The sequence below is a fragment of the Garra rufa genome, chromosome 17 (assembly GCF_049309525.1).
Source record: "Garra rufa chromosome 17, GarRuf1.0, whole genome shotgun sequence".
Taxonomy (NCBI): Eukaryota; Metazoa; Chordata; class Actinopteri; order Cypriniformes; family Cyprinidae; genus Garra; species Garra rufa.
Genome location: NC_133377.1, coordinates 43176900 through 43204510, shown reverse-complemented (window position 1 = coordinate 43204510; position 27611 = coordinate 43176900). Strand labels below are relative to the sequence as shown.

The 27611-nt window shown below is 32.0% G+C and overlaps 1 protein-coding gene across 2 annotated transcripts; it reads left to right on the top strand.

The window, feature by feature from the left end:
- The first annotated feature begins 472 nt into the window (after positions 1 to 472).
- Positions 473 to 27611, top strand: cyp51 (cytochrome P450, family 51). Of its 2 annotated transcripts, none has more exons than XM_073821735.1 (10): positions 473 to 788; positions 2429 to 2524; positions 2626 to 2802; positions 10134 to 10260; positions 14313 to 14487; positions 14571 to 14690; positions 16623 to 16818; positions 24610 to 24705; positions 24795 to 24963; positions 27189 to 27611. In XM_073821735.1, exons 1-10 carry the CDS (start codon positions 633 to 635, stop codon positions 27368 to 27370), a joined length of 1494 nt encoding a protein of 497 aa, XP_073677836.1. In that variant the 5' UTR covers positions 473 to 632; the 3' UTR covers positions 27371 to 27611. The 2 variants fall into 2 exon arrangements, with proteins under 2 accessions (XP_073677836.1, XP_073677835.1); XM_073821734.1 differs by having other exon boundaries at positions 2426 to 2524.

The following is a 27611-nucleotide window of genomic DNA, read 5'->3' as shown; positions in this document are numbered from 1 at the left end:
ATTTCACAAAATAATGTCTCATTTGCATATTTAAACCTAACATTTTAGATTTTTTTTTCGCAATTATCAATGCAATCAATCAACAGGGTATTTTTTTACCCTATTAACCTGAAGTGTCTCGCCTTAACTGCATAAATTAACACGTTTGTAATCTTCCCAACCTTACCGTTTTCCCTTCAATGAAATTATAAGCATTTTGAGATAAAATAATCTATTGAGAGAAGCTATTCGATATGTAACAAACGTGTGCGTGAGAAAAAAGCCGGTGTCCTCAAAGAGTTGGACGCAAAACTGGACCATAGAGACGCAGGTGACATCATATAAGCAGACATCAGTTCAGGGAGCGTCCGCCAATCAGCGCGCGAGACGGCGGACGCGGAGCATGGACTTACTTGATGGACACACCCAGGTGACCAATGAGCGGCCGGCTCACATCAGGCGGGGGCGGAACCTTCACTCGGAAGCCGCAGAGCTGCGCAGAGACGGGCAGGTATTAAAGTTTATAGGGTTTTCGGTGAGATGCCAGTTCTGCCAGCGGTCGAGGATCTCGTCCAACATCTGACTAAGCTCTAATTCATTAAACCCATCTGAAAAGTTGAACTTCCTGTGCTGTGGAGTAAATACTAAGGAAAATGACAATCCTGGAGGTGAGCGGTCAGCTGATCGAGAACACTGTGCAGAAGATGAGTCTGACCTCAGTGGTGCTCGCCACTTCTGTGTTCACACTCACACTGGGATACCTGAGCAAACTCATGTTCAGACAGCAGCAGCAGCACACTGGAGATAAGGTAAGTGCATTATGTTACCTAAAGTTCATGCATATGCACTGCCTTTAAAGTCATGCATGAAAACATTTTAAACTGGATGCAACTATGTCTAGTTTTGGGGTCAATGAGACTATAAGTGTTATAAGAGTGCTGGCTATAGTGGCATGTGGAATTAAACTAAACTAAATAAACTGCCTTTAAAGTCTGAATGCATGAAAACATTTGAACTACAGTGTCATCTATCTATCTATCTATCTATCTATCTGCACTATGAGTCAAAAGTTTTAAGTTTTAAGATTTTTATTGTTTTTTTAAAGTCTCTTCTGCTCACTAAGCCTGCATTTATTTGATTCAAAGTACAGCAAAAGCAGTAAAATGTTGAATATTTTTACTATTTATAATAACTGTTTTCTATTTGCATATATTTAAAAATGTAATTTATTCCTGTGATTTCAAAGCTGAATTTTTAGCATCATTGATCCTTTAGAAATCATTCTAATATTCTCAATATTTAAAAAAAAAAAAAAGACCCTTATGACCGGTTTTGTGGTCAAGGGTTGCATATATTAAATATAAAACCACTAAGATAAACATGTTGGGCAGTATTGGAGATTTAAGAGTTTTCAGCTCAAATAGAAGAATGACTATGTATTAAATATATTTTAATAAATTTATGAATTGTACACATTTTGAAATAAATCTATAGAAATGTTTGCACTTGGGCTTGGTATTGTGGTATTTGCATTTAACTGCAGAAATAAACACGGTTGTAATTTTACCAACTCTTAACGTTTCCTCTTCAATGAAATTACAGTATGAACAATTTTAATGTTTTTTTTTTTAAGTCTCTTCTGCTCACCAAGCCTGCATTTATTTGATTCAAAGTACAGCAAAAATTATTTTGAAATAATTTTATATTAAAAATAACTGCATTCTATTTGTATACATTTTAAAATGTAATTTATTCCTGTGATTTCAAAGCTGAATTTGTAGCATCATTACTTTAGTCTTCAGTGTCACATGATCCTGCAGAAATCATTCTATTATTCTGATTTGCTGCTCAAGAAACATTGTTTTTATTATGTTGAAAACAGCCGAGTAGAATTTTTTCAGGATTCTTCGATGAATAGAAAGTTCAGAAGAACAGCATTTATCTGAAATAGAAATCATATGTAAACATAAATGTGTTATAGTGATGATAAATGCGTTTATCATCACTTTCGATCAATTTAAAGCATCCCTGTTAAATAAAAGTATTAATTTCTATCATTTATTTAACAAAAAAAAATACTGACTCCAAGCTTTGGTGTGTGTATTATAATAATATTACAAAAGCTTATTATTTCACATAAATGCTGATCTTTGGATCTTTTTATTCATCAAAGAATCCTTTGTTTTAAAAATTGATAATAATAAAAATGTTTCTTGAGCAGCAAATCTGCATAATTAGAATGATTTCTGCAGGATCATGTGACACTGAAGACTGCAGTAATGATGCTGAAAATTCAGCTTTGATCACAGGAATAAATTACATTTTAACATATATTCAAATAGAAAACAGTCATTTAAAAAAGTAAAAATATTTCAAAATTTTACTGTCATCTATTGATCTATCTATCTAACTTATAAACATTTATTTCATACTCTTGTTTCCTCAGAAGTATCCTCCTCATATCCCATCCAGTATTCCTTTCCTCGGTCACGCCATTGCTTTCGGCAAGAGTCCCATTGAGTTTCTGGAGAAGGCCTATGAGAAGGTGAGCATTGACAGAATCACCTGCATTAAAACATTCAGACACTATACAATAACAGGCCACTGATCTGAGCTCATGATGATATTGGTGTCTTTGTCTCATAGTATGGGCCTGTGGTCAGCTTCACAATGGTTGGGAAAACCTTCACGTATCTGCTGGGCAGCGACGCGGCCGCGCTCATGTTCAACAGCAAGAATGAAGATCTGAACGCGGAGGATGTGTACGCACGCCTCACCACACCTGTGTTCGGCAAAGGCGTCGCATACGACGTGCCCAATCCTGTAAGATCATGCACTTGTCACGGCATCTCAAAACCAATTATGGAAAGCCTAAAAATAACAGAGAGTTCTAAAACTTGGATAATGCAATCTTTAATACATTTACAGTTGAAAGTCAAAAGTTTACATACACCTTGCAGAATGTGCAAAATGTTCATTATTTTCACAAAACAAGAGGGAATATACAAAATGCATGCTATTTTTTATTTAGTGCTGACCTGAATAAGATATTTCACATAGAAGCTGTTTACATATAGTCCACAAGAGAAAATAATAGTTGAATTTATAAAACTGACCCTGTTCAAAAGTTTACATACTGTGTTGTTACCTGAATGATCCACAGCTGTGTTTTTTTGTTTAGTGATTGTTGTTCATGAGTCCCTTGTTTGTCTTGATCAATTAAACTGCCTGCTGTTCATCAGAAAAGTCCTTCAGGTCCCACAAATTCTTTGGTTTTCCAGCATTTTTGAGTATTTGAACCCTTTCCAATTCCAACAATGACTGTATGATTTTGAGATCCATCTTTTCACACTGAGGACAACTGAGGGACTCATATGCAACTATTATAGAAGGTTCAAACACTCACTGATGCTCCTGAAGGAAAAAACTATGCATTAAGAGCCGGGGGTGAAAAGTTTTGGAATTTGAAGATCAAGGTAAATTTAACATATTTTGTCTTCTGGGAAACATCTTCTGTAGCTTCTGAAGGGCAGTACTAAATGAAAACAATATGATATTTAGGCAAAATAAGAAAAATGCACACATCTTCAATCTGTTCAAAAGTTTTCACCCCCGGCACTTAATGCATGTTTTTCCTTCTGGAGCATCAGTGAGTGTTTGAACCTTCTGTAATAGTTGCATATGAGTCCCTCAGTTGTCCTCAGTGTGAAAAGATGGATCTCAAAATCATACAAGGGTTCAAATACACCAAAATGCTGGAAAACCAAAGAATTTGTAAGACCTGAAGGATTTTTCTGAAGAACAGCAGGCAGTTTAACTGTTCTGGACAAACAAGGGACTCATGAACAACTATCACTAAACAAAAAAAAACACAGCTGTGGATCATTCAGGTAACAACACCGTATTAAGAATCAAGTGTGTGTAAACTTTTGATAAATTCAACTATTATTTTCTCTCTATGTAAACATCTTTAATGTGAAATATCTTATCCAGGTCAGTACTAAATGAACAATAACATGCATTTTTTTTATACGATACCTCTTATTTTGCTAAAATAATTAACATTGAGCAGATTCTGCGAGGCGTATGTAAACTTTTGACTTCAACTGTATATAGTCAATATAAAAAAGACAATCGTTTCATCAGCTAGAATTTGCTCTTTTTTGGGTGCAATCTCATAACACATTTAAAATCCTAAAAATCACCTACCTAGACATGGGATGTAGGCTTATTTGGGCTTCACAGTCTGTTTAACATTGGCATTAAGCAGCATTTGAGTGACATTGTTTAATTTACATAAAGTTGTTAGGTCTTGACTGATGTTTTTGGTGGTGTAGTTAATATGTCTCTTATTAAAGGAGAAGTTCACTTCCAGAACAAAAATGGATAATGTACTCACCCCCTTGTCATCCAAGATGTTCATGTCTTTCTTTCTTCAGTCGTAAAGAAATTACGTTTATTAAGGAAAACATTTCAGGATTATCTCCATGTAATGGACTTCTGTGGTGCCCCGAGTTTAAACTTCCAAAATGCAGTTTAAACACAGCTTCAAAGGGCTCTAAACGATCCCAGTCGAGGAAGAAGGGTCTTGTTTAGCAAAACGATCAGTTATTTTCGAAACAAATGGACAATTTTTATACTTCTTAACCTCAAATGCTCATCTTGTCTAGCTCTGCGATGCACATGTGTATTCCGGTTTAAGAAAGTTAGGATATGTCAAAAAGTCACTGTTTTACCTTTTTTTTGTGAAGGGTCTTTGATCATCTTTTACGGTGGCCGAGAGAGCTCAACGCGCTGCAAACCAGTGTTGTTATGACGAAATCATTTCGTTGACGCCACTTTTTTTCATGACGATAACGAGACGGGGACGAGATAAAAATGGCTCGTTGATGACTAAAACATGACGAGACGTGTGTGAGTTTTCGTTGACGAGACGAGAATAGACGAAAATGTTAGTGGGTGGTCCGTCAGACGTTTAAAATGCATGACATTTCCGCTTATTGTGCATGCCAATTAAAACTTAAGTATCTGACGCTATGGCAAGCCGTTTTAGCATTAAATACTCTTTGCTATACTAGTATGGCAAGCCGTTTTAGCATTAAATACTCTTTGCTATACTAGTATGGCAAGCCGCATTAGCATTAAATACTCTTTGCTATACTAGTATGGCAAGCCGTATTAGCATTCCATCCTTGTTTGTCTTTTATGTTCTAAAACATTCCTTCATTATTGTAATTATTGGTGAAAATAGTCGATCCGGAAGCTCACATTGTGTTGAACTATAGATCTGCTATTTTCAGAACTTATAAGTGACACTACCCAACAGCAAAATACTTACTGACCTACATTAATTTGTTAAAAGACTACTTTTTTCCCTTTTTTTGACTAAAACTAGACTAAAACCTTTTTGACTTTTCGTTGACTAAAACTAGACTAAAACCTTTTTGACTTTTCGTTGACTAAAACTAGACTAAAACCTTTTTGACTTTTCGTCGACTAAAACTAGACTAAAACCTTTTTGACTTTTCGTCGACTAAAACTAGACTAAAAACCTTTCTGACTTTTCGTTGACTAAAACTAGACTAAAACCTTTTTGACTTTTCGTTGACTAAAACTAGACTAAAACCTTTTTGACTTTTCGTCGACTAAAACTAGACTAAAACCTTTCCGACTTTTCGTCGACTAAAACTAGACTAAAACCTTTTTGACTTTTCATCGACTAAAACTAGACTAAAACCTTTTTGACTTTTCGTCGACTAAAACTAGACTAAAACCTTTTTGACTTTTCGTCGACTAAAACTAGACTAAAACCTTTTTGACTTTTCGTCGACTAAAACTAGACTAAAACCTTTTTGACTTTTCGTCGACTAAAACTAGACTAAAACCTTTTTGACTTTTCGTCGACTAAAACTAGACTAAAACCTTTTTGACTTTTCGTTGACTAAAACTAGACTAAAACCTTTTTGACTTTTCGTCGACTAAAACTAGACTAAAACCTTTTTGACTTTTCGTCGACTAAAACTAGACTAAAACCTTTTTGACTTTTCGTCGACTAAAACTAGACTAAAACCTTTTTGACTTTTCGTTGACTAAAACTAGACTAAAACCTTTTTGACTTTTCGTCGACTAAAACTAGACAAAAACCTTTTTGACTTTTCGTCGACTAAAACTAGACAAAAACCTTTTTGACTTTTCGTCGACTAAAACTAGACTAAAACCTTTTTGACTTTTCGTTGACTAAAACTAGACTAAAACCTTTTTGACTTTTCGTCGACTAAAACTAGACTAAAAACCTTTCTGACTTTTCGTTGACTAAAACTAGACTAAAACCTTTTTGACTTTTCGTTGACTAAAACTAGACTAAAACCTTTTTGACTTTTCGTTGACTAAAACTAGACTAAAACCTTTTTGACTTTTCGTCGACTAAAACTAGACTAAAACCTTTCTGACTTTTCGTCGACTAAAACTAGACTAAAACCTTTTTGACTTTTCGTTGACTAAAACTAGACTAAAACCTTTTTGACTTTTCGTCGACTAAAACTAGACTAAAACCTTTTTGACTTTTCGTTGACTAAAACTAGACTAAAACCTTTTTGACTTTTCGTTGACTAAAACTAGACTAAAACCTTTTTGACTTTTCGTTGACTAAAACTAGACTAAAACCTTTTTGACTTTTCGTTGACTAAAACTAGACTAAAACCTTTTTGACTTTTCGTCGACTAAAACTAGACTAAAACCTTTCTGACTTTTCGTTGACTAAAACTAGACTAAAACCTTTTTGACTTTTCGTTGACTAAAACTAGACTAAAACCTTTTTGACTTTTCATTGACTAAAACTAGACTAAAACCTTTTTGACTTTTCGTCGACTAAAATTGGACTAAAACCTTTTTGACTTTTCGTTGACTAAAACTAGACTAAAACCTTTTTGACTTTTCATTGACTAAAACTAGACTAAAACCTTTTTGACTTTTCGTCGACTAAAACTAGACTAAAACCTTTTTGACTTTTCATTGACTAAAACTAGACTAAAACCTTTTTGACTTTTCGTCGACTAAAACTAGACTAAAACCTTTTTGACTTTTCATTGACTAAAACTAGACTAAAACCTTTTTGACTTTTCATTGACTAAAACTAGACTAAAACCTTTTTGACTTTTCGTCGACTAAAACTAGACTAAAACCTTTCTGACTTTTCGTTGACTAAAACTAGACTAAAACCTTTTTGACTTTTCGTTGACTAAAACTAGACTAAAACCTTTTTGACTTTTCATTGACTAAAACTAGACTAAAACCTTTTTGACTTTTCGTCGACTAAAATTGGACTAAAACCTTTTTGACTTTTCGTTGACTAAAACTAGACTAAAACCTTTTTGACTTTTCGTCGACTAAAATTGGATTAAAACTATCACATTTAGAAGTGACTAAAATTTGACTAAAACTAAGAAGCATTTTAGTCCAAAAGACTAAGACTAAGACTAAATCTAAGATGGTTGTCAAAAACAACACTGCTGCAAACTTAAGAAAACACATGCAAACAGAAAAAACGACAACAAATTAAGAAAACATCTTCATCAGTTTGACAACACAGGCGCTGCAAATCCTCGCAACGCAAACATAAATACGGAAACGCGCTGCAAATTCTCACAACACAACCAAATTCAGAAACGCGTTGCGAACACACAAACGCACTGCATATAGCACGGTCCACAACGGAAATGTTTCAGGGGGACCTCAAAAAGTGACGAACTCATCTGGGACCTGATTATTTATATCACTATCACCTTTAAGTGTTACTATACTATCGCTAAAAGGTGATAGTTCACCCGATAACACCTCTGCTCTGACCAACAGCCACTGAACAAATAATCATAATAATCCTAATCTTTGCACGTTCACATTATAAACACTGGTTCAGTACTATTGCAGTGATGTAGGATAATTTCGAAGTTGGAATTTTTTGACAACTGTGTTGAACCAATAAAATACAGACCTTGACAAGACTAGCATTTGAGGTTAAAAAGTATACAAATTGTCCATTTTTTCAATTATTCTAACGATTAATCGAGTAATCTGATATTTTTTTTTTGTAATAATAAAATAGACCTAAGTTAACAATAGCCTTTAAAATGACTTAAGTGCATATATAATAGCAACGAGGCAGTAATAATTAGTTCCAATAAAGTATCAAAAGCAAGTAGTCATATGGTTTCATTGAACAAAACTGTTCAAATAAATAATGTATTATAAACAGTAAAGCTAATGTGCATTATGCGTTATAACAAAGGCCTGCAGATGGCGCCAACGGCCTTTTAAACTTTAATATTTGTTTAATCCTTGTTTAATATTGACTCAACAAGCTTTTAACTAAAACGTCCACTTAATCTTTAATATTTGGCCATTTCTTTACGACAGAAATGCTGCAAACACTGTAATTAGTTGTATATGTGGACATTAAACGTCTAAACTCAGGGCGAGGGTTTAAACTTTTATTTTGAAATCGTGGTGAACAGTTAGCATATGTGACCCTGGAGCACAAAACCAGTCTTAAGTCGCTGGGGTATATTTGTAGCAATAGCCAAAAATACATTGTATGGGTCAAAATTTTAGATTTTTCTTTTATGCCAAAAATCATTAAGAAATTAAGTAAAGATCATGTTCCATGAAGATTTTTTGTAAAATTCCTACTGTAAACATATCAAAATGTAATTTTTGATTAGAAATATGCATTGTTAAGAACCTAATTTGGACAACTTTAAAGGTGATTTTCTCAGTATTTTTGATTTTTTTGCATCCTCAGATTTCTGATTTCAAATAGATGTATCTCGGTCAAATATTGTCCTATCCTAACAAACCATACATCAATAGAAAGCGTATTTATTGAGCTTTCATATGGTGTATAAATTTCAGTTTTGTCAAATTTAACCTTATGACTGGTTTTGTGGTCCAGGGTCACATATAGAGATGTACTGATGTATTCTCCTGTGTTTGCGTAGGGTTATAAATGATATACCTTACAAATCTGATCAAATAGCACACGTTGGGTTCCCAGATAAACGTTATTATAAACCAAAACTCACAATCACATGCAGAGATAGAGTTTGAGACGCTCCACACATGTAAATGGTAACAGTTCTTGTTTAGCAACATTTACTGTGAATGGAGCCGATCTGAGACGCACGTAAGTAACTTTCACGCATGTAATTAATTAAAGCGCATATTTTAAACCTGCCTCGCATATATAAGTTTGGGGTCATTACACTTTTATTGTTTCTCTTTTTTTTTTTTTTTTTTTTTTAAAGAAATTGATACTTTTATTCACCAAGGATGTATTAAGTTAATAATTAAAAGTTTATTAAAAGTTAATAATAAATAATTTACATTGTTATAAAATATTTATATTTTGAATAAACACTGTACTTTTTAAACTTGCTACTCATGAAAGAATCCTGAAAAAAAATCACAGGTTCCAATAAATATTTGGCAGCACAACTGTTGATATTCTCCAACATTGATCATTCTAATAATAAATCAGCATATTAGAATGATTTCTAAAGGGTCATGTGACACTTAAGACTGGAGTAACAGCTGATAAAAATTCAGCTTTTCATCACAGGAATAAATTCTATTTGAAAGTATGTTAAAATAAAAAACATTATTTTATATTGTAAAAACATTTTGCAATATTACAGTTTTTTTCTGTATTTTTAATCAAATAAATGCAGCCTTGATGAGCAGAAGAGACTTCTTTAAAGACTATTACAAGTCTTACTGACCCCAAACTTTTGAACGGTAGTGTATATTTAATTGAATTGTAGCGTTTGTGAATATTTAATAGCATTATGCTTTAGTATCATTTTAAATTGGTTTAATATGTGGAATGCGCCACTTCTGGTATTTTGTCGATTACTCGACATGGGCAAAATGCAAATCGAGGATTTTTTAAAAGTCGAATACTCGAATAGAACTGAGGAATCGTTACAGCCCTAATTTCTTTACGACTAAAGAAAGAAAGACATGAACGTGTTGGATGACGAGGGGGTGAGTACATTATCTGTAAATTTTTGTTCTGGAAGTGAATTGCTCTCTTAACCCCGAAACAGCTACGTTTCCCTTTCGTCTTGCATTCGGTGTTGATTTGGTTTGTTTTCATTTAGTTATTTCTGGAGCAGAAGAAGATGCTGAAGACGGGACTGAACATCGCACAGTTCAAGCAACACGTTCAAATCATCGAAGAGGAAACTAAAGACTATTTCAAACGATGGGGAGACAGTGGAGTGAGAAGTAAGGATATTGAGTGTTAGATTTATTCTGCATCCATCAGTTTTTGTTCATAATTAGGGATGCACCAAAATGAAAATTCTTGGCCGAAACCGAAAACTGAAAAAGAGGAAACCAAGGCCGAAAACCGAAAACCGAAACACTCAAAGAATTATGCCAATTATTAGTACCATTGCAATTATGGCTATGACTGTGTACTAATCTTACTAAAATCAAGGCATTGCAATTGCATAAATTAATATTAAAGTTTCAAAGAATAAATCAGTTATATTAATTTAAACAATTATTATCAATCAAGTATTATATTACTTAAATAACACATACTTTACTGCCTTTGTTTAAATTGTTTAATAGTTTAAATTTTTATGACACATTATCTTGTGGATCCATCAGTTCACATTTACAACTCTACGTGTTTCTCTTCCAGCAGGAGGCGCTGTCAGAATGGTACACAAAGCAGAGCAGCAAATGACTGAAACGTGCGGCATTACATTACATTAATTTCGGCATTACAAGTTTTGCAAATCGCTATCCGTGGGTCTTTCTCAGATATACTGAAATACGTCAACATACTGTTTCGGCCGTGTTGTTTCGGTGATAAAAATCTTTTGGCCGAAAACCAAAAAAATGCACTTTTGGGCCATTTTCAGACGAAAATTTTCGGTGGCCAAATATTCGGTGCATCCCTGTTCATAATATGACCACAAACATGTTTTAAAGGACTAGTTCAACCAAACATTTGCTGTTTACTCACCCTCAAGGCTATCCAAGATTAGGATGAGTTTGTTTCTTCATCAGATTTGTATAAATGTGTCATTGCATCACTGTCTCACCAACGGATCCTCTGGAGTGAATGGGTGCCGTCAGAATGAGAGTCCAAACAGCTGATAAAAACATCACAATAATCCACTCCAGTCCATCCGTTAACATCTTAAGACAAAAGCTGAAACAAATTCATCATTAAGACGTTTTTAACTGAAATACGAGTTCATAATCCATAATAACCAGGGCTGGAACAAAGTCTTGGGAGGAGGGGCGGAGTGTCAGTTCCAACTGATTAGGCTTTTTTGTAAATGAAAGTGATTTCTATATTTACCCGTTCTGAAGACTATGAAATCAATCCCAATTCTGCACATAAACATCGTCAAAAAAATTTTTTGCCACAAAAGATGGCATACTTTTAATAAAGTAAAAAAATGGCATTACAAAGATTAAAAAGAACCGTTAAGGAATCAAACATCACCTTATGATGAGAAGATTCATTTGTTTTTTCTTTTAAATTAACTGCAAATGTTTTTAATCTAAATCATGCTAACAGAATGCTAATCATGCTAGAAATATGCTAGCAACATGCCAGTAACTTGCTAATCATGTTAACTACATGTTAATCATGCTAACAATATTAGTCATGCTAGTAACTTGATAACCATTCTAGTAACATAATGGTGACATGCTAATCATGCTGTCAACATGCTAATAACTCGCTAATCATGCTAATTACTTGCTAATAATGTTAACAACAAGCTGGTGACATGCTAATCATACTAGAAACATGCTAGTAACTTGCTATTTATGCTAACGTGCTAGTAACATGTTAATCATGCTGGAAACATGCTGGCAAATAGCTATTAATATGTTAATCATGTCAACAACATGCTAATCATGCTAGCAACATGCAATTAACTTGATTAGTATTTTATCAAAATGCTAATTACTTGTTAATCATGCTATCAACATGCTAATCATGCTAGAAACATATTCACATGCTTATCATGCTAATTACTTGTGAAACATGCCAGCAACATGCTAATCATGCTAGCACCATGGTAGTAACATGTTAATCATGTTGAAAAAATGCTTACAGCATGCTAATCATGCTAGCAACATGCGATTGACTTGATTAGTATGTTACCAACATGCTAATTACTTGTTAATCCTGCTATCAACATGCTAATCATGCTAGCAACATGCGATTGACTTGATTAGTATGTTACCAACATGCTAATTACTTGTTAATCATGCTATCAACATGCTAATCATGCTAGCAACATGCGATTGACTTGATTAGTATGTTACCAACATGCTAATTACTTGTTAATCATGCTATCAACATGCTAATCATGCTAGTTACACGCTAATCATGCTAGAAACATATTAACATGTTTATCATGCTAATTACTTCTGAAACATGCCAGCAACATGCTAATCATGCTAGCAACATACGATTGACTTGGTTATGTTACCAACATGCTAATTACTTGTTAATCATGCTATCAACATGCTAATTACATGCTTATAATGCTAGAAACATATTAACAACATGTTAATCATGCTAACAACATGCTAATTACTGGCTAATCATACTATAAAAATGCCAGTAACTTGCTAGTAACTTGATGCTAACAACATGCTAATCATGTTAGCAACAAGCTAGTGACATGCTAATTATACTTGAAATGTACCAGCAGCATGCTAATCATGCTAACAACATTGCTAATCATGTTAACATGTTAATCATGCTAGCAACAAGCTAGTGATATGTTAATCATACTAGAAAAAGGCTAAGAACAACCTAATCATGTCAACAATGTGCTAATCATACTAGAAACACGCTAGCAACATGCTAATCATGCTAATAACTGGCTAACCATGCTAACAACATGCTAGTCATGTTAACAACAGGCTAATCATGCTAGCAACATACTATTAACATGCTAATCAGGCTAGCAACATACGATTGACTTGGTTATGTTACCAACATGTTAGTCATGTTAACATGTTAATCATGCTAATAACTGGCTAATCATGCTAACAACATTGTTAATCATGTTAACACGTTAATCATGCTAGCAACAAGCTAGTGATATGTTAATCATACTAGAAAAAGGCTAAGAACAACCTAATCATGTCAACAATGTGCTAATCATACTAGAAACACACTAGCAACATGCTAATCATGCTAATAACTGGCTAACCATGCTAACAACATGCTAGTCATGTTAACAACAGGCTAATCATGCTAGCAACATACTATTAACATGCTAATCAGGCTAGCAACATGCTAATTACTGGCTAATCATACTATAAAAATGCCAGCAACATGTTAGTCATGCTAGTAACTTGATGCTAACAACATGCTAATCATGTTAGCAACAAGCCAGTGACATGCTAATCATACTAGCAACAGGCTGATCATGCTAGAAGTGTGCTAACAACATGCTAGTAACTTGCTATCTATCTATCTACATTAAAGGAACACTCCACTTTTTTTGGAAATAGGCTCATTCTCCAACTCGAGTTAATAAGTTGATTTTTACCATTTTGAAATCCATTCAGCCGTTCTCCTGTTCTGGCGATATCACTTTTAGCATAGCTTAGCATAGATCATTGAATCCTATTAGACCAATAGCATCACGTTCAAAAATGACCAACGAGTTTCCATATTTGTTGTATTTAAAATTTGACTCTTCTGTGGTTCTATCATGTACTAAGACCGGTGGAAATGCAAAGCTGTGAGTTTCTAGGCTGATAAGATTAGGAACTCCTCTTCCATTGCAGCGTAATAGTCAAGGAAGTTTGCTGCCGTAATATGGCTGAAGCAGGCGGAGTAATGCCACACAGCACCTGAAATTAGTTCCCAGCTATAGGTAACTTCCAACGAGGAATGCTCCCTGTGAATGCAGTTGGTCACGTTGTGCTGCGATGTGCTGTGTGATATTACTCCACCTGCTTCACTTCTGCTTTTACAAAAACAGCTCTAAACAAATATGTGTCTGGACTTTGATGCGAGAGACAACAGGAGATGGGCCTTTTCACTGACGGAATTGATATTATGGATTATGGAGTCGTATTTTAGTTTAAAATGTCTTAATGATGGATTTGTTTCAGCTTTTGTCTTCTTAAGATGTTAACTGATGGACTGGAGTGGCGTGGCTTACTTGTGTTTTATTATGCCGTTGATTCTGACGGCACCCATTCACTCCAGTGGATCCATTGGTGAGACAGATCTTCAAATCCGATGAAGACAGAATCTCATCAGTGTTGTCTCTGGTCAGATCTGTTCGATGCGTTATCCGAGCTGATCATCTTGACGGCGAGTCGCTGTCTTCACGGCTGTGAGATCCGTGGCATGTTGGACGAGAGAGTGGCGCAGCTCTACGCCGATCTGGACGGAGGTTTCACTCACGCTGCATGGCTGCTGCCCGGATGGCTGCCGCTGCCCAGCTTCAGGTGCCACAGCATCACCGCAGAGAATTAACACGAGAAGAGCTTCAGATTTCACATGACGTTGTGTTTCTGTGCTTTGTTTTCAGACGGAGAGATCGCGCACACTTAGAGATCAAGAAAATCTTCTATAATGTTATCAAGAAACGAAGAGAAGCCCAAGAGAAAAACGACGACATCCTGCAGACGCTCATAGACGCCACTTATAAGTATGTCACCATAACACTCTATGATTATGTGCACAAAACCAGACCATTTAAACCCAGTTTAAATTTATTAAGCTGAATCTGGGTCAGTATAATCTTTTATAAATTATAAACATTAATATAAGACATTAAACATTTATACGAGTACAAAATGTTTGCATTATAAAATAATTGTTTTTATTATATACAGTATGTGTTTAAAATCATACACATGATTTTATTAAACGTTCTATAATTATATTTTATAGAAAATGGAGAACATAAAATATTTTTTTTTCACAAAAAATTATTTTATTCATAAAATATTTATTTTTGTTATTATTTTGCCTTGATTATTGATATTTAAAACTAAAATATCTCAAATTAAATAGATATATCTTTTTAAATAAAAATATAGATATTTAAAACACAAACACTAACAAAAATGACAAACACAACAAAATTACTAAAACCTTGGATTTGTAATTATTTGTGTTTATTATATATGTGTATATAGTTATAATATATTTATAATTACATTTTGTAGAATAAAATGTAGAAAATAACAAAAATGACAAAGAACAAACAACATGACTAAATCCTTGGATTTGCAATTAATTAGACATTTATAAAAGTGCAAAATGTTTACATTATAAAAAAAAAAATCACACTTTATTATAGGTTATACATTACATCGTTTTATTAAAATACATGTTATAATTTATTATGATATAAATGATTCACATTTTAAAATAATACTAATATTAAAATATATATTTTTAATTAATTATATTAAATTTGCAATATAAAAACAATATGAAATACATTTATTAAAATTAATATTTTTTTATTAATTACAAATAATTATTTGAAAATAAAATAATCATTAACTGAAATAAAATATTGAAAAAAATTAATTTGTTTATTTATTATTAAAGTTATTTCATAAGGTTCCAAAGAGAGCAGTGCTTTTTTCATTTAGTCTAAAGTTGAAGGTTAAAACTAAAATATCTCAAATAAAATCGATATTTTTTAATAAAGATCAAATAAAAATATAGATATTTAAAACACAAACACTAACAAAAATGACAAAAACACACAAAAAAATTACTAAAACCTTGTATTTGCAATGAATTAAACATTTATGTAAGTACAAAACGCTTTTGTTATAAAATATTTATACTTTTTTTTTTTTTACAGGCTATATATTACATTTTATAATTTTTTTAATTAGAATTTTATTAAAATACATAATATCATTTATTATAATATAATTTTGATTCACAGTTTAAAATACTGTTTATTTTATCTATCAAATGTCTATAAATACATATAAAACGAAGTAATATAAAATCTATATGTATTAATACATTTATATGAAAAAAAAAATTTCATATATTTTGGAAAATAATTTAGTTTATTTTAATATATTTATAATAATTTATTATAATTATAAAATGTAAAGCAGTAATTGTACAAATGTATACTAATATAATTTATATTATGAATATGTAATTATTATTAACAGTTTTCATATACTATTTTAATATTCATAAAAGTATACATTTACAATAATCTTTTCAATGTTGCACACATGCACAAACAAGTGTTTCTATGATAATTTATTATGTGTGTTTTTATGATATATTAATATATTTTTATGTTTATAAGAATAATGTATAATTCAAATACATTATTTATAATATTAAAATTATGTTTTGTAACATTAATATAAATGTAATAATACATATAATAATTGTACTATAAATATTTAATATAAAAACACACTTTCACTTTCACACTGCCGTCTTGTGGTGGACGTCTGAACACAAGCAAATGATTGCAAGATTTTTTAAGATTTCAAGTATGGAGAACAGAGTTTTAAAAAATTAGGAAGTCAAATGAATGCATGGATGAGTGTATAAACACAACACCTCGTATTTCTGTGCCCTGCAGAGACGGCCGTCCTCTGAATGATGACGAGATCGCTGGGATGCTGATCGGACTGTTGTTAGCGGGACAGCACACGTCCTCCACCACCAGCGCATGGATGGGCTTCTTCCTGGCGCGGGACAGAGCACTGCAGGAGCGCTGCTACAGCGAACAGAAACGAGTGTGCGGAGATGATCTGCCTCCTCTCCACTACGACCAGGTGACTTATTATTTAAGATCAGCTCATTTAGTGCTGTTAGTTACATCAGTCATCACTTGTACTAGTGCTCATCAAAACACTAAGACTATGCATTAAACATCAGTGTGTAAGACAAAATGTCCAGTGAACTCCGACATAATTGTGGTGCATTTTGCATTGGAAAACAGCACTAATTATGCAACTTCAAAGCTACTGTGTGTCCAAAAAATAGAAATAATTCAGTCAATGCAATTAAAATTCAATAAATTAAAATTAATAACTATTTTTATTAGTTACAGATATTTATTTCAACATGAAATATTAATTAAGTGATATAAAATATTACACAATAAACTTGTTTTATTTCTTTAGTTTCCAAACAAAGCTTCTTTCTCGTTTAGTTTGAAGTGCTAAAGCACTAAAACTAAAATAAAAACACTGTTATTTAAAAAAATGTAGATGTTTTAAAAAACTTACAAACACCACAAAATAAAAAAATAATAGAGTACATTTTGTAGAATAAAGACAAAGTACTATGAGAATAAAGTCAAAATATTATGAGAATAAAGTTGGAATAAAGTCGAAATACTACGAGAGTAATATTACCAAGAGGATAAAGTCGAAATACTACGAGAGTAAAGTCAAAATACAAGAGTAAAGTCGAAATACTACGAGGGTAAAGTCGAAATACTACAAGAGGAAAGTTGAAATACTACTAGAATAAAGTCAAAATACTACGAGAGTAAAGTCGAAATACTACAAGAGGAAAGTTGAAATACTACTAGAATAAAGTCAAAATACTACGAGAGTAAAGTCGAAACACTACGAGGGTTAATTTAAAATACTACGAGAATAAAGTTGAAATACTACGAGAGTAAAGTCGAAACACTACGAGAGTAAAGTCGAAACACTACGAGGGTTAATTTAAAATACTACGAGAATAAAGTCGAAATACTACGAGAGTAAAGTCGAAACACTACGAGAGTAAAGTCGAAACACTACGAGGGTTAATTTAAAATACTACGAGAATAAAGTCAAAATACTGCGAGAGTAAAGTCGAAATACTACGAGAGTAAAGTCAAAATACAAGAGTAAAGTCGAAATACTACGAGGGTAAAGTCGAAATACTACAAGAGGAAAGTTGAAATACTACTAGAATAAAGTCAAAATACTACGAGAGTAAAGTCGAAACACTACGAGGGTTAATTTAAAATACTACGAGAATAAAGTTGAAATACTACGAGAGTAAAGTCGAAACACTACGAGAGTAAAGTCGAAACACTACGAGGGTTAATTTAAAATACTACGAGAATAAAGTCGAAATACTACGAGAGTAAAGTCGAAACACTACGAGAGTAAAGTCGAAACACTACGAGGGTTAATTTAAAATACTACGAGAATAAAGTCAAAATACTGCGAGAGTAAAGTCGAAATACTACGAGAGTAAAGTCGAAATGTTACTAGAATAAAGTCAAAATACTACGAGAGTAAAGTCGGAATACTACGAAAGTAAATTCAAAATACTACGAGAATAAAGTCCGAATAAAGTCGAAATACTGCGAGAGTAAAGTCAAAATACTGCGAGAGTAAAGTCAAAATACTGCGAGAGTAAAGTCGGAATACTACGAGAGTAAATTCAAAATACTACGAGAATAAAGTCCGAATAAAGTCGAAATACTGCGAGAGTAAAGTCAAAATACTGCGAGAGTAAAGTCAAAATACTGCGAGAGTAAAGTCGAAATACTACGAGAGTAAAGTCGAAATACTACGAGAGTAAAGTCGAAATACTGCGAGAGTAAAGTCAAAATACTGCGAGAGTAAAGTCAAAATACTGCGAGAGTAAAGTCGAAATACTGCGAGAGTAAAGTCGAAATACTACGAGAGTAAATTCAAAATACTACGAGAATAAAGTCCGAATAAAGTCGAAATACTGCGAGAGTAAAGTCGAAATACTGCGAGAGTAAAGTCAAAATACTGCGAGAGTAAAGTCAAAATACTGCGAGAGTAAAGTCGAAATACTACGAGAGTAAAGTCGAAATACTACGAGAGTAAAGTCGAAATACTACGAGAGTAAATTCAAAATACTACGAGAATAAAGTCAAAATACTACGAGAGTAAAGTCGGAATACTACGAGAGTAAATTCAAAATACTACGAGAATAAAGTCCGAATAAAGTCGAAATACTGCGAGAGTAAAGTCAAAATACTGCAAGAGTAAATTCAAAATACTACGAGAATAAAGTCAAAATACTATGAGAGTAAAGTCAAAATACTACGAGAGTAAATTCAAAATACTACGAGAATAAAGTCCGAATAAAGTCAAAATACTGCGAGAGTAAAGTTGAAATACTACGAGAGTAAATTCAAAATACTACGAGAATAAAGTCCGAATAAAGTCAAAATACTGCAAGAGTAAAGTCAAAATACTACGAGAGTAAATTCAAAATACTACGAGAATAAAGTCAAAATACTACGAGTAAAGTCAAAATACTACGAGAGTAAATTCAAAATACTACGAGAATAAAGTCCGAATAAAGTCAAAATACTACTAGAGTAAAGTTGAAATACTACAAGAGTAAAGTTGAAATACTGCGAGAATAAAGTCGAAATACTACTAGAGTAAAGTCAAAATACTATGAGAGTAAAGTCAAAATACTACGAGAATAAAGTCGAAATACTACGAGAGTAAATTCAAAATACTACGAGAATAAAAAAAGTAATACTACTAGAGTAAAGTCGAAATACTATGAGAATAAAGTCAAAATACTACTAGAGTAAATTCGAAATACTACGAGAATAAAGTCGAAATACTACGAGAATAAAGTCAAAATACTACTAGAGTAAATTCGAAATGCTACGAGAATAAAGTCCGAATAAAGTCAAAATACTGCGAGAGTAAAGTCAAAATACTGCGAGAGTAAAGTCAAAATACTGCGAGAATAAAGTCAAAATACTACGAGAGTAAATTCAAAATACTACGAGAATAAAGTCAAAATACTACGAGAGTAAAGTCAAAATACTACGAGAGTAAATTCAAAATACTACGAGAATAAAGTCCGAATAAAGTCAAAATACTGCGAGAGTAAAGTCGAAATACTACGAGAATAAAGTCAAAATACTACTAGAGTAAATTCGAAATACTACGAGAGTAAATTTGAAATACCAGAGAGTAAATTCAAAATACTACGAGAATAAAGTCAAAATACTACTAGAGTAAATTCGAAATACTACGAGAATAAAGTCAAAATACTACGAGAATAAAGTCAGAATAAAGTCGAAATACTACGAGAGTAAAGTTGAAATACTACGAGAGTAAAGTCAAAATACTGCGAGAGTAAAGTCAAAATACTGCGAGAATAAAATCGAAATACTACGAAAGTAAATTCGAAATACTACGAGAATAAAGTCGAAATACTACGAAAGTAAATTCAAAATACTACGAGAATAAAGTCCGAATAAAGTCAAAATACTGCGAGAGTAAAGTCGAAATACTACGAAAGTAAATTCGAAATACTACGTGAATAAAGTTGAAATACTACGAGAGTAAAGTCGAAATACTACGAAAGTAAATTCGAAATACTACGAGAATAAAGTCGAAATACTACGAAAGTAAATTCGAAATACTACGTGAATAAAGTCGAAATACTACGAGAATAAAGTCTAAATACTACGAAAGTAAATTCGAAATACTACGAGAATAAAGTTTAAATACTACGAAAGTAAATTCGAAATACTACGTGAATAAAGTCGAAATACTACGAGAATAAAGTCTAAATACTACGAAAGTAAATTCGAAATACTACGTGAATAAAGTCGAAATACTACGAAAGTAAATTCGAAATACTACGTGAATAAAGTCGAAATACTACGAGAATAAAGTCTAAATACTACGAAAGTAAATTCGAAATACTACGAGAATAAAGTCTAAATACTACGAAAGTAAATTCGAAATACTACGTGAATAAAGTCGAAATACTACGAGAATAAAGTCTAAATACTACGAGAGTAAAGTCGAAATACTACGAAAGTAAATTCGAAATACTACGTGAATAAAGTCGAAATACTACGAGAGTAAAGTCGAAATACTACGAAAGTAAATTCGAAATACTACGTGAATAAAGTCGAAATACTACGAGAATAAAGTCTAAATACTACGAAAGTAAATTCGAAATACTACAAGAATAAAGTCGAAATACTACGAGAGTAAAGTCGAAATACTACGAGAATAAAGTCTAAATACTACGAAAGTAAATTCGAAATACTACAAGAATAAAGTCGAAATACTACGAGAGTAAAGTCGAAATACCACGAGAGTAAATTCGAAATACTACAAGAATAAAGTTGAAATACTGCAAGAATAAAGTCTGAATAAAGTCGAAATACTACGAGAATAAAGTCTAAATACTACGAAAGTAAATTCGAAATACTACAAGAATAAAGTCGAAATACTACGAGAGTAAAGTCGAAATACCACGAGAGTAAATTCGAAATACTACAAGAATAAAGTTGAAATACTGCAAGAATAAAGTCTGAATAAAGTCTAAATACTACGAGAATAAAGTCTAAATACTACGAAAGTAAATTCGAAATACTACGTGAATAAAGTCGAAATACTACGAAAGTAAATTCGAAATACTACGTGAATAAAGTCGAAATACTACGAGAGTAAAGTCGAAATACTACGAAAGTAAATTCGAAATACTACGTGAATAAAGTCGAAATACTACGAGAGTAAAGTCGAAATACTACGAAAGTAAATTCGAAATACTACGTGAATAAAGTCGAAATACTACGAGAGTAAAGTCGAAATACTACGAAAGTAAATTCGAAATACTACGTGAATAAAGTCGAAATACTACGAGAGTAAAGTCGAAATACCACGAGAGTAAATTCGAAATACTACAAGAATAAAGTCGAAATACTACGAAAGTAAATTCGAAATACTACAAGAATAAAGTCGAAATACTACGAAAGTAAATTCGAAATACTACAAGAATAAAGTCGAAATACTACGAGAGTAAAGTCGAAATACCACGAGAGTAAATTCGAAATACTACAAGAATAAAGTCGAAATACTACGAAAGTAAATTCGAAATACTACGTGAATAAAGTCGAAATACTACGAGAGTAAAGTCGAAATACTACGAAAGTAAATTCGAAATACTACGTGAATAAAGTCGAAATACTACGAGAGTAAAGTCGAAATACTACAAAAGTAAATTCGAAATACTACGTGAATAAAGTCGAAATACTACGAGAATAAAGTCTAAATACTACGAAAGTAAATTCGAAATACTACAAGAATAAAGTCGAAATACTACGAGAGTAAAGTCGAAATACCACGAGAGTAAATTCGAAATACTACAAGAATAAAGTTGAAATACTGCAAGAATAAAGTCTGAATAAAGTCGAAATACTACGAGAATAAAGTCTAAATACTACGAAAGTAAATTCGAAATACTACGTGAATAAAGTCGAAATACTACGAGAATAAAGTCTAAATACTACGAAAGTAAATTCAAAATACTACGTGAATAAAGTCGAAATACTACGAGAGTAAAGTCAAAATACTACGAAAGTAAATTCGAAATACTACGTGAATAAAGTCGAAATACTACGAGAGTAAAGTCGAAATACTACGAAAGTAAATTCGAAATACTACGTGAATAAAGTCGAAATACTACGAGAATAAAGTCTAAATACTACGAAAGTAAATTCGAAATACTACAAGAATAAAGTCGAAATACTACGAGAGTAAAGTCGAAATACCACGAGAGTAAATTCGAAATACTACAAGAATAAAGTTGAAATACTGCAAGAATAAAGTCTGAATAAATTCGAAATACTACAAGAATAAAGTCAAAATACTATGAGAGTAAAGTCGAAATACTGCTAGAAAAAGTCGAAATACTACGAGAATAAAGTCGAAATACTACGAGAATAAAGTCTAAATACTACGAAAGTAAATTCGAAATACTACAAGAATAAAGTCGAAATACTACGAGAGTAAAGTCGAAATACCACGAGAGTAAATTCGAAATACTACAAGAATAAAGTTGAAATACTGCAAGAATAAAGTCTGAATAAAGTCGAAATACTACGAGAGTAAAGTCGAAATACCACGAGAGTAAATTCGAAATACTACAAGAATAAAGTCGAAATACTACGAAAGTAAATTCGAAATACTACAAGAATAAAGTCGAAATACTACGAAAGTAAATTCGAAATACTACAAGAATAAAGTCGAAATACTACGAGAGTAAAGTCGAAATACCACGAGAGTAAATTCGAAATACTACAAGAATAAAGTCGAAATACTACGAAAGTAAATTCGAAATACTACGTGAATAAAGTCGAAATACTACGAGAGTAAAGTCGAAATACTACGAAAGTAAATTCGAAATACTACGTGAATAAAGTCGAAATACTACGAGAGTAAAGTCGAAATACTACGAAAGTAAATTCGAAATACTACGTGAATAAAGTCGAAATACTACGAGAATAAAGTCTAAATACTACGAAAGTAAATTCGAAATACTACAAGAATAAAGTCGAAATACTACGAGAGTAAAGTCGAAATACCACGAGAGTAAATTCGAAATACTACAAGAATAAAGTTGAAATACTGCAAGAATAAAGTCTGAATAAAGTCGAAATACTACGAGAATAAAGTCTAAATACTACGAAAGTAAATTCGAAATACTACGTGAATAAAGTCGAAATACTACGAGAATAAAGTCTAAATACTACGAAAGTAAATTCAAAATACTACGTGAATAAAGTCGAAATACTACGAGAGTAAAGTCAAAATACTACGAAAGTAAATTCGAAATACTACGTGAATAAAGTCGAAATACTACGAGAATAAAGTTGAAATACTACGAAAGTAAATTCGAAATACTACGTGAATAAAGTCGAAATACTACGAGAATAAAGTCGAAATACTACGAAAGTAAATTCGAAATACTACGTGAATAAAGTCGAAATACTACGAGAATAAAGTCGAAATACTACGAAAGTAAATTCGAAATACTACGTGAATAAAGTCGAAATACTACGAGAGTAAAGTCAAAATACTACGAAAGTAAATTCGAAATACTACGTGAATAAAGTCTAAATACTACGAGAATAAAGTCTAAATACTACGAGAGTAAATTCGAAATACTACGTGAATAAAGTCGAAATACTACGAGAATAAAGTCTAAATACTACGAAAGTAAATTCGAAATACTACAAGAATAAAGTCGAAATACTACGAGAGTAAAGTCGAAATACCACGAGAGTAAATTCGAAATACTACAAGAATAAAGTTGAAATACTGCAAGAATAAAGTCTGAATAAAGTCGAAATACTACAAGAATAAAGTCAAAATACTATGAGAGTAAAGTCGAAATACTGCTAGAAAAAAGTCGAAATACTACGAGAGTAAAGTCGAAATACTGCTAGAATAAAGTCAAATTACTATGAGAGTAAAGTCGAAATACAAGAATAAAGTCGAAATACTACAAGAATAATCTTCTATTTAAAATTTCTAATGTGGCACTATAACGTCGTCTTACATTTGACATCCTGAACTTAAAAAAAAAAAAAATACTATACATCAATTAAGACACTGCCTTTTTGTGGTGGATGTGTGAACAAAAGGGCTTTTAAAGCATGCATTGAAGAGTATATGACCAAACTTTTAGAATTCAAAAACATGGTCATCATAGAATAGGTATAATTCATGTAGCTGTATACATTTTTAATGCCTTTTTGAATACACTGAAAATCACATCATTGATCTAAAGAACGCTTTTGTCATCTGACGCAGCTTAAAGACTTGAGTTTGCTGGATCACTGTCTGAAGGAGACGCTCCGACTACGACCACCAATAATGACCATGATGAGGATGGCCAAAACGCCTCAGGTACTAAACGAAAACTGCTTACATTACTGATATCACAGGCATCTGATCGCAAAACATACTTCAATCTGACCGGTGTCTCTGCTCAACAGAAAGTGGGCGAGTACATCATCCCACCGGGACACCAGGTGTGTGTGTCTCCCACAGTCAACCACCGTCTGCAGGACACCTGGGCAGAGAGACTGGACTTCAACCCTGACCGATATCTGCTTGACAACCCAGCCGCCGGAGAGAAGTTTGCTTACATCCCATTTGGAGCAGGTGAGTTTTATTCGATCAGAATTATTTGTAATATTCTAATAACCTTAAAATGTCCTCTTTTTTTTTTTTTTTTTTGGTCATGATCAAACAATATTTAAAAGTTGCAAAAAATGTACAAATTTTTGGTCATGAGTAGAACGTTATTAAAATGTTACAAAAACATTTCTTAAATGTTATACTCCGTTTATTTTTACCCAAAATATAACATTATTTGAATGGTTATTTTTAATATTCTAAGAATGTTGAAATGTTTAAATGTCCAGAATTTTTTGTCATGATCGAATGATATTTAATTTAAAGGTTGCAAAAAATAAGCTTATTTTTGTCAAGATTAGAGCATTATTTAAATATTACAAAGTTTATTTTCTCTTATTTTATTTTACTCAAAATATAACATTATTTGAACATTTTTTTTATATTCTAAGAACATTAAAATGTCCATTTTTGTTCATGATAGAACAATATTTAAAGGTTGCAAAAAACAACAAAACGAAACAAAAACGTTGTTCTTGTCATGATTAGAACGTTATTTAAATGTTGCAAAATGTTGCAAAATGTTTCTTAAATTGTATAATTTTATTTTTTACCCAAAATAAATCATTATGTGAAAGTTTATTTTTTAATATTCTAAGAATGTTGAAATGCTAAAATGTCCAGTTTTTTTTTTGTCATGATCGAATGATATTTAATTTAAAGGTTGCAAAAAATAAGCTTATTTTTGTCAAGATTAGAGCATTATTTAAATATTACAAAGTTTATTTTCTCTTATTTTATTTTACTCAAAATATAACATTATTTGAACATTTTTTTTATATTCTAAGAACATTAAAATGTCCATTTTTGTTCATGATAGAACAATATTTAAAGGTTGCAAAAAACAACAAAACGAAACAAAAACGTTGTTCTTGTCATGATTAGAACGTTATTTAAATGTTGCAAAATGTTGCAAAATGTTTCTTAAATTGTATAATTTTATTTTTTACCCAAAATAAATCATTATGTGAAAGTTTATTTTTTAATATTCTAAGAATGTTGAAATGCTAAAATGTCCAGTTTTTTTTTTGTCATGATCGAATGATATTTAATTTAAAGGTTGCAAAAAATAAGCTTATTTTTGTCAAGATTAGAGCATTATTTAAATATTACAAAGTTTATTTTCTCTTATTTTATTTTACTCAAAATATAACATTATTTGAACATTTATTTTTAATATTCTAAGAACATTAAAATGTCCATTTTTGTTCATGATAGAACAATATTTAAAGGTTGCAAAAAACAACAAAACGAAACAAAAACGTTGTTCTTGTCATGATTAGAACGTTATTTAAATGTTACAAAATGTTTCTTAAATTGTATAATAATTTTATTTTTTACCCAAAATAAATTACTATGTGAAAGTTTATTTTTTAATATTCTAAGAATGTTGAAATGCTAAAATGTCCAGTTTTTTTGTCATGATCAAATGATATTTAAAGGTTGCAAAAAAAAAACATTTTCTTGTCATGATCAAAACATTATTTATAGATTCCAAAAATGTTTCTGAAATGTTATACTAATTTTATTTTGATTTTTAATATTCTAAGAACATTTAAATGTCCACTTTTCTTCTTGTGATTAGAATATTTAAAAGTTACAAAGAAGTTCTACTAAAACCCAAAATATTTTTTTTACCCAAAATAAAACATTATTAGATGAGATTAGACTGTTCATCAAGTTCAAATAACATGATAAAGATATTTAAGAGTGTTGATCTCAGAACGTTTTCTCTCAGCGTTATAAGAACATTCATCCAAGAAAAATAACGTCATGAGAACATTCCAAGAATGTTGTTCTAAGAACGTTTTCTCAATGTTTTTTAAAGTAACAGCAGCATTGTTCGTCTGCTGTTATTATTATTCAAACAACAAAAAAGTAAAATGGTTACATTTTTCATTAATGCATTTAGCAAATGCTTTCGTCCAAAGCGACTGACAAAAGAGAAACAAAATCACTCCTTGCTCCTTTACTAAATAATATTTGCATTTTCATTTTTACCCAATATCTGTAGTATTTCTAGCTTTAGTTTTATACTGACTGTTTATATCGTTTCAATAAATTTGTGAACTTTATACTTACATTATTAGGCTCTGATATCGAAGCTGGTGTCTAGATTTGTCACATTTCAACATTATCTAAAATTGTAATACCTTAACTACTTTATTTCCAAATTGGTTGATATTTGCCAGGTCGTCACCGCTGTATTGGAGAAAACTTCGCCTACGTTCAGATTAAAACCATCTGGTCGACTATGCTGAGGCTGTACGACTTTGAGCTGGTGGACGGACACTTTCCCGCTGTGAACTACACAACCATGATCCACACGCCGTATAACCCCATCATCAGATACAAACGGAGGAAGACACAGTGATGGGACACGCTCAGTTTCTGCATTCGATCATAAACCCAGGCTGCATATCACTAACTAATGCGGCTATGAAGTGGCTTCTGCAAAGCACAAATGTTGAGTTGGTTAACATGCTAAGGTTGCACTGGTGACCAAATTAGAGTGACTTAGAATTCTTCCATTCTTCAACATTTTGTGCGTTTGTTATTTAAAAGACTTTATATTTGACCCAAAGTGACCTGCAGTGCTCAGATAACCAACAAAC

Bases quoted from the DNA above. Each gene is read 5' to 3' on its own strand.
- cyp51 (XM_073821734.1), top strand. From the start codon at position 633: ATGACAATCCTGGAGGTGAGCGGTCAGCTGATCGAGAACACTGTGCAG. The intron at 14,691-16,622 runs GTATGTCACCAT...TGTGCCCTGCAG, and splicing joins CTCATAGACGCCACTTATAA to AGACGGCCGTCCTCTGAATG. The intron at 24,706-24,794 runs GTACTAAACGAA...TCTGCTCAACAG, and splicing joins GGATGGCCAAAACGCCTCAG to AAAGTGGGCGAGTACATCAT.